The 12,104-nt window shown below is 38.1% G+C and overlaps 1 protein-coding gene across 2 annotated transcripts in view; it reads right to left on the bottom strand.

Annotated features, from left to right (window-relative positions):
• The window catches only part of CDC5L (cell division cycle 5 like), a 57,906-nt gene that overhangs the window by 30,670 nt on the left and 15,132 nt on the right, over positions 1-12,104 (bottom strand). For both annotated transcript variants that reach the window (XM_055263097.2, XM_063633184.1), the window contains exons 6-8: positions 11,228-11,446; positions 8,777-8,921; positions 6,602-6,790 (exon numbers count right to left, since the gene is read on the bottom strand). In XM_055263097.2, the coding sequence (XP_055119072.1) occupies positions 6,602-6,790; positions 8,777-8,921; positions 11,228-11,446 (553 nt within the window). The remainder of the gene's footprint in view (positions 1-6,601; positions 6,791-8,776; positions 8,922-11,227; positions 11,447-12,104) is intronic.

Raw genomic sequence — 12,104 nt, 5'->3', positions numbered from 1 at the left:
GAAGAGAAACCTGACATGGGGGAGGACAAAAAAGCAGGTGCCCAGGTCCCTGACACCATCGAGTGCCACACAAGCTCCAGTTTGATCTATCTCTCAACACTTAGAACATGAAACAGAAATAAACCTCTATTCTATTTAGGCCACTGTTAGAGGTTTTCTGTTACAGCTAAACCTAATTCCAACAAATATATAACTTCCCCCACATCTTTTAGAAGAGAAATCCAAAGTTACAAGCCCTAAACTTACTGCATATGGCTCAGGTTCTAAACCTGTTTTGTGCTTTTTCAAAATAACTACACTCTCCCAGTTCACATTCACTCATTACTTCAGTATTCTTTAACAATCAGTTAAAAAGCCTATTAAAAACACAAAAGGATACTACAAGGCTATAGGAATTAAGACAGAGTGGTACTGGCACAGGATAGATAATAGGTCAATGAGACAGAATTGAGAGTCCAGAAATAAACCCTTACATTAATGGTCAATTGATTTTTTAAGGGCTGCTAAGAACATACAATGGGAAAAGAACAGTCTTTACAACAAATTGTGTTAGGAAAACTGGATATCCACATGCCCAAGAATGAAGGTAGATCCATACCTAACAGTACATAAAAAACTAACTCAAAATGGATCACAGACCTAAATATAAGCACTAAAACTATAAAATCTGAGGAAAAAACATGGGAGTAACTCTTCATGACCCAGGGTTGGAAAGAACTTCTTGGATAAGATTAAATGCATAAGCAAAAAAGAAAAAGATAGCTAAACTATACTTCATGAAAATTTAAGCCTTCTGTACTGCAAATGAGAACATCAAGAAAGTGAAAACACAACCTACAAAATGAGAGGAAACATCTGCAAGTTATATATCAGATAAGGAACTTATATCCAGAATATACAAAGAACTCTTACAATTATAAAAAACCCAGTCAGGTGCAATGGTTCACGTATATAATTCTAGCACTTTGGGAGGCTCGGGTGGGAGAATCTTGAAGCCAGCAGTTCAAAACCAGCCTACGTAACACCAGCAAGACCCTGTCTCTATAAAAAATTTTTTTAATTAAAAAATAAAAAGATAACCCAATTTAAAAATGGGTAAAGAATATGAATAGCTATTTCTAAAAAAAAAAAAAAAAAAATACACACACACACACACACACACACACACACACACACAGGCCAGGTCAGGCACAGTGGCTCACGCCTGTAATCCCAACACTTTGGGAGGCCAAGGTGGGAGGATTGCTTGAACCCAGGTCTTCGAGACTAGCTTAGACAACATAGTGAAATCCCATCTCTACAAAAATAAAAAATTAGCCAGGCATAGTGGTGCACACCTGTAGTCCCAGCTACTTGAGAGGCTGTGGTGGGAGGGCTGCTTGAACCTGAGAAGTTGAGTCTGCAGTGAGCCATAATGGCGCCACTGCACTCCAGCCTGTGTGACAGAGCGAGACCCTGTCTCAATAACAACAACAACAAAGATATAAAAATGATCAATAAGCACACGAAATGTCATTAGCTATTAGGGAAATGCAAATCAAAAACACAAGATATCACTTCACAACTAGGATCTGTCTGATTACAAGATGGCTATAATCAAAAAGACAGAAAACAAGTGTTGGTGAGGATGTAAAGAATTAGAACACATTACACATTCCTAATAAAAATGTACAATGGGCTAGGCATGGTGGCTGATGCCTGTAATCCCAGCGTTTTGGGAGGCTGAGGCAGAAGGAGCACTTGAGGTCAGGAGTTCGAGACCAGCCTGGGCAACACAGTGAGACCCCCATCTCTACAAAAAATTAGAAAATTAATTGGGCCTGGTGGTGCATGCCTGTAGTACCAGCTACTCGGGAGGCCAAGTTGGAAGGCTCACTTGAGCCCAGGAGGTCAAGGCTTCAGTGAGCCATGATTGCACCACTGCACTCCAGCCTGGGCAACAGAGCAAGACCGTGTCTCAAAAATAAACAAATAAAATGGTGCAGCGACTTTGGAAAACAGTCTGGCAGTTCCTCATAAAGTTAAACATAGTCACCATAGGACCCAGCAATTCCACTCCTAGGTATATATGCAAGAGTAAGGAAAAAAACATGTCCACACAAACATCTGTTCAAAGCAGCATTATTCCTAACAGTCAAAAGGTAGAAACAACTCAAGTGTCTATCAGCTGATAAGTGGATAAACAAAACATGGTATATTCATATAATGGAATATTACACAATGACAAAAAGGAATGAAGTACTGATACAAGCTACAACATGGATGAACCTTGACGATATTATGCAAAGTGAAAAAAGCCAGTCACAAAACATCATATATTATATGATTTCATTTACATATATGTGCAGAATAGGGAACTCTATAGAGACACAAAGTAGATTAATGGGTGCCTAAAAACTTGGCAGGTTTGAGGGGAATGGGGAATGACTGCTAATGGGTATGGGTTTTCTTTCTGGATGATGAAATTATTCTAAAATTTACTGTGTTGATGGCTATACAACTCGGTAAATACAGTAAAAATGGATGAATACTGTAATAATGATATCTCAATAAAACTGTTTAAAAACCACGAAAGGAGTTCCATTAAATGTTCCTTATATTGCCCTATAATGTAATTTATTCCCAAAATTAAAAAAAAACTATTCTTTTTATTTCAAATGTGAATATTCACACTTGCAAACTTCTTCAAACAGCACCACTGAAAAAAGTGGGGGGTCAGGTGCAGTGGCTCATGCCTGTAGTCCCCAGCACTCTGAGAGGCCAAGGCGGGCAGATCACTTGAACCCAGGAATTCGAGACCAGCCTGGGGCAATATGGCGAAACCCTGTCTCTACTAAAAGTAAAAAAACTGGCTGGGCACAGTGGCCGTGACCGTGCCACTGCACTCCATCCAGCCTGGGTAATGGGGCGAGACCCCGTCAGAAAAAAAAAAAGTGGGGGACAGGTTATTCCTATCTGTGAGAGAAGTGGAGACATCTGAAAGGCTGAGGCATGGATTACGTGACAGAACCAGGAAAGCATGCTCTGTATTTTAATGAAAGGGCTGGATAAGTGCTGCACACGCACAAGCAATACTAAGCCACGTAACACTGACAGAGCCTCTATCAGAAGCATCTCCACCACTTCAGGGCCACCAGGAGAAGATGGCTAGCGGGATTCTTACAATACCCATAGCCATTATTGCCCCCTGTTATTAACAGGTCTATACAGTTTAAGTGGATTCCTGTCTGTATTCTGGACTGTTTAGGTCCCTCCATATTTCCTCTGTGAGTGGTCAGGTTTTCTCTTTCCCAGTCTGCCTGAACAGGCTTATCTGACACTTTACCTGGCCTTGAACACCCTGAAACACATTCCTTACTTGTGTTCAGAGTCCAAGGAAATAAATGCAAGATCAAATTATTGTTTTTAAAGCTTCTGATATGCTAGATATTTTACTTATTTACTTGAGAAACCCTATGTTCAGACCTCCTCAAAGCCTTGAGCTGGCTAATAACTAGTTGCCATAATTTCATAAACTTTCAGGAAACAATATAAAATGAAAAGAAAAAGGAGAGTGATAATAAAAAACAAAGTCTATAGGATTTTTAGTCACACACACATACACACACACACACACACACTCTCTCTCTCTCTCTCTCTCTCACACACACATGATTTATAAAAGACAGAGGGGCTTTACTCTCTGAAGAGAGTACAAAAGATTTCTAAACCACAGAATACCAGGAAGAGTTAAGAGCAAAATTATTACTATGAAAATAGAGAAATGAAGCAGAAGTTTTTATTTTAGATTGGAGACATCCAGCCTTTTTCCCCAACTAGGTTCCCAGAGACTGGCCAACTTTATACCCTGTAGATAGGAGACTGGAAATTACTTCTCTGAAGAAATCTGACTAACCTAAGCAAAAAGAACTAACACTGACCCAAAAGAACTAACACTGACATCAAGAACTCCCCCAATGAAACATCCCAGCCAGATCAGCCTCCAGGGAAGCCAGGAGTCAAGGAGCCCTACCCACACCTAAGGAGCTTCCAATCAGCTTGTGATTGCCCCCCACCTACCTCTAGACACAGGCAAAGAGCACCAGACATCTGAGGAAATACCCATAAGGAAAGACAGAAAGGAAACAAAACAAAAACTTAGAAACTATGCAAGGAAAAGAAAACTTATAAAAACAAAACCATCATTAACAGCCTCAGAGAAATAAGATACTCATGAAATAAGAGATGGTAAAAAAAATACTGAAAATTTTAAAAAGCACTTAAACATTACATATATGACAGTAAATTAAAAACTGAATAAAGATAAAATTGAGAAAACCTCCTACAAATAAATCAAAATCAATAAGATAGAAAACTGCAGAGGAATTAATAGAAAACTTGGAGGTTCATAAAGAGATCAATGAAAGGGAGAAAAACAATTTTAATTCAAAATAATTTTACAAAATTGAAGGCCATGAGTCTCTGGAATGAAAAGATCCACAGTGCTTGAAAAAGACCTTCACCAAGAAACATGCATCATAAATCATGTAAGATAATATAAGCTTCAAGAAAAGAAAAAACAAGGTTTCCTTTTAACAAAAACTGAACAGTATAGGAGGTCTCAAGAGCAACAGTGGAAGCCAGAAGACCTTGCAGTGCTACCTTCAACACTGTGAACAAAAACCACCGCAATCTGGGATTCTATACCCAGTTATACTATCAACCAAGAGGGTAGATTAGTAATTTACAGATATGCAAGATCTTGAAAAATTCTACCTCTGGAAACAACCTAAGAGTCCATCAGTGGAGAAATGAATTAAAAAATATGTGATATATAAACACAATAAAATACTATTCAGCCTTAAAAAAGAAATCCTGTCATTTGTGACAACATGGATGAAACTGAAGGACATTACATTAAGCCAGATACAGAAAGACAAATTGCCCATGATTTTACTTATTTGTGGGATCTAAAAAAGTCAAACTCACAGAAAAAGAGTAAAATGGTGGTTACTAGAGGATGAGGGGTGAGGGAACCAGGGAGCTATCTGTCAAAGGACACAAAATTTCAGTAAGACAGGAGAAATAAGTTCAAGACATTATACATCACTGTGATTATAGTGAGTGACAGTATACTGTACATTTGAACATTGCTAAGCGTAGATTTTAAGTGTTCTTACCACAAAAAATGATAAATATGTGAAGTAATGCACGTGTTAAACAGCTTGACTTAGCCATTCCATAAGGTATACATATATCGAAACATCATACTGTACACCATAGATGCAATTTTTCCTTATCAATGAAAAAACTAATAAAAAAAATTCTACCTCCTATGAACCCTTTCTCTGAAAGCTACTGAATGATATTCTTCATTGAACAAGGGAGTAAACCAAGAAAGCCAAAGACATGGGAGCCTGGAAAGAGGGGATCCAAGGGACTCTCTAGGGTGACAGCGAAGGCAAATCAAAAGAACAAGAACAAGCTATAAACAAGCCCTGAAGAATAACCAGTCCAGCAAGAACATTCGGAAGTTCTAAGAAAGATTTCTTCAAAAAGATGAGACTACCTAAAGTCAGCACAGGTTAGAGAAAACAGACACAGCCAGCATAGTCTAGAGTTGAATTAGTGCTTAGTCAAAAAACTTAGCAACTGAATAAAACAAGTATTAGCTCCAAGAAAAACAAAATACTATACCACAAAGTACAATGGTATGCTATGGATTACCTACTATATGTACGAATATTACATATTTGTATAACTTACACAAATTATAAGGTAATTCATGGTTTAGCAATGAATAGGATTTACAGAGTCGTAAGATAAACCAAGAATATAAAGCTAACCAAATTATAACAGACAATAGGGGAATAGAAAATGTATGCATGATGGATACAGAAGGTGTGAAAGCCAAATGTCAAATTCTATGTGGAAAAACAACAGATAATGCCTAGAACTGAAAACGGTCGATGAGTAACAAAGATCTTTTAGTGGTAAGTAAAACAAAGAGTTGTAACAGGCACCTCTATGGATGAGGCGCACGAGTGTTTTTCTTGCTAAGCCTTACACAACTGTTTGCCTCGAATCAAAGCCTTAAAATTATATTCTTGACTATTAGAGACGAGGAAATGAGATGTAAGGGCACCAAAAGACCCAACTATGTTTTGTAGGTTTGGATATTCTCTGGCATACAGACACCCCGGGAACACACAAAGCTGTGTCTACGCCATGTGTTAGAGAGAGGGAAGAAAGTAGAACTGCGGGCACACTATGCGAAGCTAAGTACAGAAATGCAAGGAAGTATTTCTTTCTTTCTAGGATTGGTAGGCAATGTGAAATTTTACAAAACTATGCTTTACTGACAGGTACAAAAGACTAATGAAGGTAGAAGGGCTGGCTTCAAAAAGTTACAAATTAATAAATGTGAAAATAAAACTACCTTATTGCTGAATCTATTTAGCTTCTCGACTACAGAAATGTTGCAAGATCTATGCATTCAGGACTCAGTGTCAAACCATTTACACTAAAAGAAACACAACCAAACCGCTTAGCTCTCTCCTGCATGATACTTCTAAGGACAATAAACAAAGTAAAAGGCTCATTCTACTACGTGACACCTTACCTGCAGAATTCTGTCCTGGGAGGCTGGCGTTCGTGGTGTTCTAAGAGCAATGCTGTTGTTGGTGACATTGTACTCAGACAAAAGTGTACTGGAAGCAGAGTTTGTTATGCCAGATTCCTCGGCAGTTTGACGTGCTATTTCACTCGCTTGGCCTACTTTTACAACTTCCTGGAGTTCTGCATCTGAAATCTAAAAGGACACAATTATCATAGTAAGCAACATTTTAACTGAGGCCGGGCACAGTGGCTCACACTTATAATCCCAACACTCTGGGAGGCCGAAGAGGGCAAACTGTTTGAGCCCAGGAGTTCGGCACCTACCTGGGCAACGCAGCAAAACTGTCTCTATTGAAAAAAAAAAAAAAAAAAAACCAACATTTTAACTGAGAGCTGAGTCAGCTTTAAATTTCCATATTCCAGAAAAATGAATTGGTGAAGCTGTGTGATTAGTATCAGGGGTTCACGGTAGTACTCATCTTTCTTGTGGCTTTGAAAGTTTCCATAATATAGCTTTAGAAAGGCTTCCCTACAGAATGTGAGGGGAAAATTCACATATGATATAGAATCAAGCTACAAAGGCTGTATGTCTATACTGAAATTCTTTCAAATCAACATATCAATGTACCAAGAATGTAAAATAGCAGTACTTATACAAAACTGGAGGAGGAAGACTGAAAACCAATTAAAATATCACACAGAAAGAGTCCAGTGAGCCACAAGATCCCTAAGAAAATCTAAAGGTGTTGTGTTAGTAATTTTACCAAAATAAATATCCTAAGGTGTACTAACAAAAAAATTAAAGACAAAATTTCAATTTAATAAATATCCCCACTAGGAATGAATGTCAGGATATGACAAAATTCGTTTATGCCCAAGAATCTTGTGTTGATGCAGCCAATGTGCTAATGTGGGAAAAGAGTTCTTCTGGTCTCCTAAGTCCTTTCTTCTGCACCATTAAATCTGTCCAATTCTATAAAGCTGTACTACTCAAAACAGAAAAAAAAAGGGTTAGCAGGGCGTGGTGTCTCACGCCTATAATCCCAGCACTTTGGGAGGCCGAGGCGGGTAGATGGTAGCTCACGAGGTCAAGAAATCGACACCATCCTGGCCAACATGGTGAAACCCCGTCTCTACTAAAAATACAAAAATTAGCTGGGCGTGGTGGCGCACGCCTATAGTTCCAGCTATTTGGAAGGCTGAGGCATGAGAATCGCTTGAACCTGGAAGGCAGAGGTTGCAGTGAGCCTAGATGGCGCCACGGTACTCCAGCCTGGCGACAGAGCGAGACTCCGTCTCAAAAAAAAAAAAAAAAAAAAGTTACCCTAAGGTCCTATGTTTCTGACCAACTATAGTAACTCAAAAGAATACACCCTGTAATAAGCTGAATGAAAGAATGTTTGTATCTCTTTTCTCCACAACTCCCACATTAATTTTCACAACTGTTGTTTCAAAAAAGAGAAGCATAACACAACAAAACATTCCCTGGGAGAAGGCAGCTTAAAGTCCACAAAGCCAAACCACACCTTTACCCTCATCAGCTACAAAAAAGAAGCCTAAAGCCCTACCCTGTTGACAAAATGTTAAGAGCTGATAATTACTTACCAAACCATCATATGAGCAGTTTAAGCTCTGATACAATAATTTATACAGAGAAGCTGAAGCTATCTTATCATACTATATCACAATTACCTGTGGGATTTTTTTGGGGGGGTTTTGTTTGTTTGTTTGTTTGAGACAGAGTCTCACTCTGTCACCCATGCTGGAGTGCAGTGGCATGATCTTGGCTCACTGCAACCTCCACCTCCCAGGTTCCAGTGATTCTCCTGCCTCAGCCTCCCGAGTAGCTGGGATAACAGGTGTGTGCCACCAGCCTGCCTCATTTTTGTATTTTCAGTAGAGACAGGGTTTTACTATGCTGGGCAGGAACTCCTGCTGTCTTGAACGCCTGACCTCAGGTGATCCGCCTGTCCTGGTCTCCCAAAGTGCTGAAATAACAGGCGTGGGCCACCACAGCCAGCCCACAATTACTTGTTTTTATGTGTGTCTCACCCATTAAGCTGTGAATTTCTTAAGAGCATCAAGCACAAACCTGGTACACAGGCCTTCAAACATTTGCTGAATAAATGATATAAGCATATAAATTCACATAGTGAAAAATTTGCTTTTATCAAATTACCTGAGGGGCAGGAAGTACTAGTTTGCTTCTCTTTTTAGTAAATTCAGAAACACCACTAGTTTGAAGAATAGCTGATGGTAAATCAGATTCTTTTTTCCTTTTCAAATGCTGTTTGTCTTTTTTTCTATCTCTTCCTTCTTTTTCACTGTCATGGATCAAAGTAGAAAAGAGATTTTTAAGTTACATATAGGCAAAAACATTAAAATCCATACAAATACTCAAACCCTTTGAACAAACAACCTCATTTCTAAGAAAATAACTAAAAAGGCCAGGCGCGATGGCTCACACCTGTAATCCCAGTACTTTGGGAGGCCGAGGTGGGTGGATTACCTGAGGTCAGGAGTTCAAGACCAGCCTGGCCAACGTGGCGAAACCCCATCTCTACTAAAAATACAAAAATTAGCCAGGTGTAGTGGCACGTGCCTGTAATGCCAGCTACTCGGGAGGCTGAGGCAGGAGAATCATTAGAACCTGGGAGACGAAGGTTGCAGTGAGCTGAGATCGCACCACTATACTCCAGCCTGGGCAACAGAGAAAGACTCCATCTCAAAAAAAAAAAAAAGAAAAGAACTAAAAAAAGGCAAAAACAATATACATTAAGTAGTCCCCTACACCATTACTTACTATATTCAATATGAAAGCAAACTCAGAATAGCAACAAAATTATTAATAAGGTATCCTAATTGAAGTACTAAATATTAAAACATATAAGTATGAAGATTGTGATAAGCAAAACATTCCACATGACGTCAAAACAAAAACTATTCCTATATTATGAATACGTTCAATAAAAACGTGTGCACATAGGAAAAAGTATGACAAGTATGTAAAAAGGAAAATGTGTATGAAAGAAAATTAAAACATAATTTTTAAATTTCCCTTTAAAACTTGTTATTAAACTGTCATGTTTCTTAAAATTCACAGTTTTTTTAAAAAGGCTGTCTTAATACTGACAAGTGACATCTAAACACGGTTAGGAAGCCTAAAGACAGGCTCAAAGCAGTCTTTCAAAGCTCCAGGAATACCTCTTCCCCTTCTGTGTGTCTTTCTTGCCTCCCCCACTTCGTACTCCTTCCAAATGAATAGTTTTCCTGTTCAATCTCTTTATTTGTAGAGTCTACCTAAAGCAAAGTCCTAATCTGAGGAATAAATACAACGGAGTACATCTAAGAAAATCCTATTTTACAATGGCTGATAGCTGTTGTTTTGTAACAATTCATGTCAACAGAAATGAAAGGTCAACAGAGAAGAAAACTTTTAAAAAATCCTTGACAACCATAAAATACTATCCCTACAATATTCAGATGAGATTTAAAGAAACTAAAAATCTCAAGAAATAGGGAAAATCTGCTGTGCCCTAAAACATAAAGATTTTATAAATGTTTATCTATCCCATCAAGTGAAAGGATCAGTAAGTTTTTTCTTTTAATTTCATCTTAATAAAAACAAGGTAAAATTTTTCACTAGAAAAGACTACAAGGGCCGGGCGTGGTGACTCATGCCTGTAATCCCAACACTTTGTGAGGGACGCAAAGGGAGGGTAGCTTGAGCCTAGGAGTTCAAGGCCAGCATGGATAACACGGCAAGACCCACCTCTCTACAAAAAATAAAAAATTAGCCAGTCATGGTGGCACACATCTGTACTCCCAGCTATTTGGGAGGTTGAGGTGGAAGGACTGCTTGATCCTGGGAGGTGGAGGATATAGTGAGCTGTGATCATGCCACTGCACTCCAGCCTGAGTGACAGAGTGAGACTTTGTCTTAAAAAAAAAAAAAAATTTTTTTTTAAAGGCTAAAAATACCAGACTCAATTTTGACAGATTCCTCAGCCACGAGTAAAACTAACCTATTCATAAATGTACATAAAAGTTAAGATGTGATTCAAAAACAGTCAATTAAGAGCCATGCATTTCAACTCAAGAGCCATAAACAGCATTCTGTGCTAAAAACATGATAGCCAGAGTCCCTAATTTTCTCAGAAAGATGAATCCATTAAATAAATAAAACCATATGTAGGCCACATTGTACTAATAAAAATCTAGGCCAGGCATAGTAACTGATGCCTATAATCCCAACACTTTAAGGAGGATCACTTGAGCCCAGGAGTTTGAGACCAGTCTGGACAACAAAAGGAGATCCCACCCTACAAAATAAAAAACAAAAAATTAGCTAGGTGTGATGGTGTGCACCTGAAGGCCTAGCTACTCAGGAGGCTGAGGTGGAAGGATTGCTTGAGCCCAGGAGGTCAAGGCTTCAGTAAGCCGTGTTTATACCACTGTACTCCAGCTTGGGCAACACAGCAAGACCCTGTCTAAAAAAAAAAAAATTAATTTTAAAAAATTTAAAATAAATAAATAATAAAAATCTGGCTCTGACAAGGATAATACTTGGCCCTTCGTAAGACCCCTCCTGCTATTCCTTTCCATTTCCAAAATCAGAAAGGCAACTTACGATCTTAGCTCCCCATCAAGATCCTGTTGTCTTAATTTCCTGAAATCTGCGTCAAGAGCTTGGTAGTTTTCCTCGGAAGTATCATAAAAACCAAGGGCAGGCTTTTTTTCAAATGGGATTTCAGCATTATAATCAACTCCTCTCTTCCTTTTTCTTTTCTTCTGAATTTCTATGCCAGCTGCTCGAAGTTCTCTTCTTTTTTGGAGGGCAGCAAGACGTCTGAAAAGAATGCAAAATCACTTTGAAAATCATCTGTCACGTGACAGGGATAAATTATCCCATACAGTTAAAAAAAAGTATCTATTTATTTGGGGAAGAAATATTTATTTAAATCCTTACCTCACACCATTCACCAAAACAAATCCTAGTTTTAATTTAAAGGTGCACACACACATGCACATAATAAGGCAAAAGAAAATACAAAAGGAACTACAAGTAAATACACAGCTTATCTCTGGATGGAAATGTACTTACTAAATATAAATTAAATAAATGGCAAAGGAAAAAAATCAACAGCTTTTTTTCCTTTTAATCCACTCATCTGCACACTGAATAGCTTTGAGATATAAAACTTCTAACTGTTGAAAATTTATAAATGAAATTAAAAAGCAAATGGTAGGAAAAAATATTTGCAACTAGTATGATGGTTAAATATAAAGAGTCTAAGCAAAGTTTTTTTTTTTTAATGCACTCAAAGGGTGTAAAAAGAGCAAAAGGAAACAATTCACAAAGGAAAAAATGCAGGTAACTAAAATGACAAAAGTTTTACTTAACAATTAAAGAATCACAAATTAAATTAACAAGTACCATTTGTGCATATCTAATTAATACCATTCCATTTTTTGTTTTGTTTTAATGGCAAGGCTGCAAAAAATGG

The sequence above is a fragment of the Symphalangus syndactylus genome, chromosome 23 (assembly GCF_028878055.3).
Source record: "Symphalangus syndactylus isolate Jambi chromosome 23, NHGRI_mSymSyn1-v2.1_pri, whole genome shotgun sequence".
NCBI classification, from domain to species: domain Eukaryota; kingdom Metazoa; phylum Chordata; class Mammalia; order Primates; family Hylobatidae; genus Symphalangus; species Symphalangus syndactylus.
The sequence above is the reverse complement of the archived record's forward strand: the minus strand, read 5'-3'. Positions and strand labels throughout refer to the sequence as shown.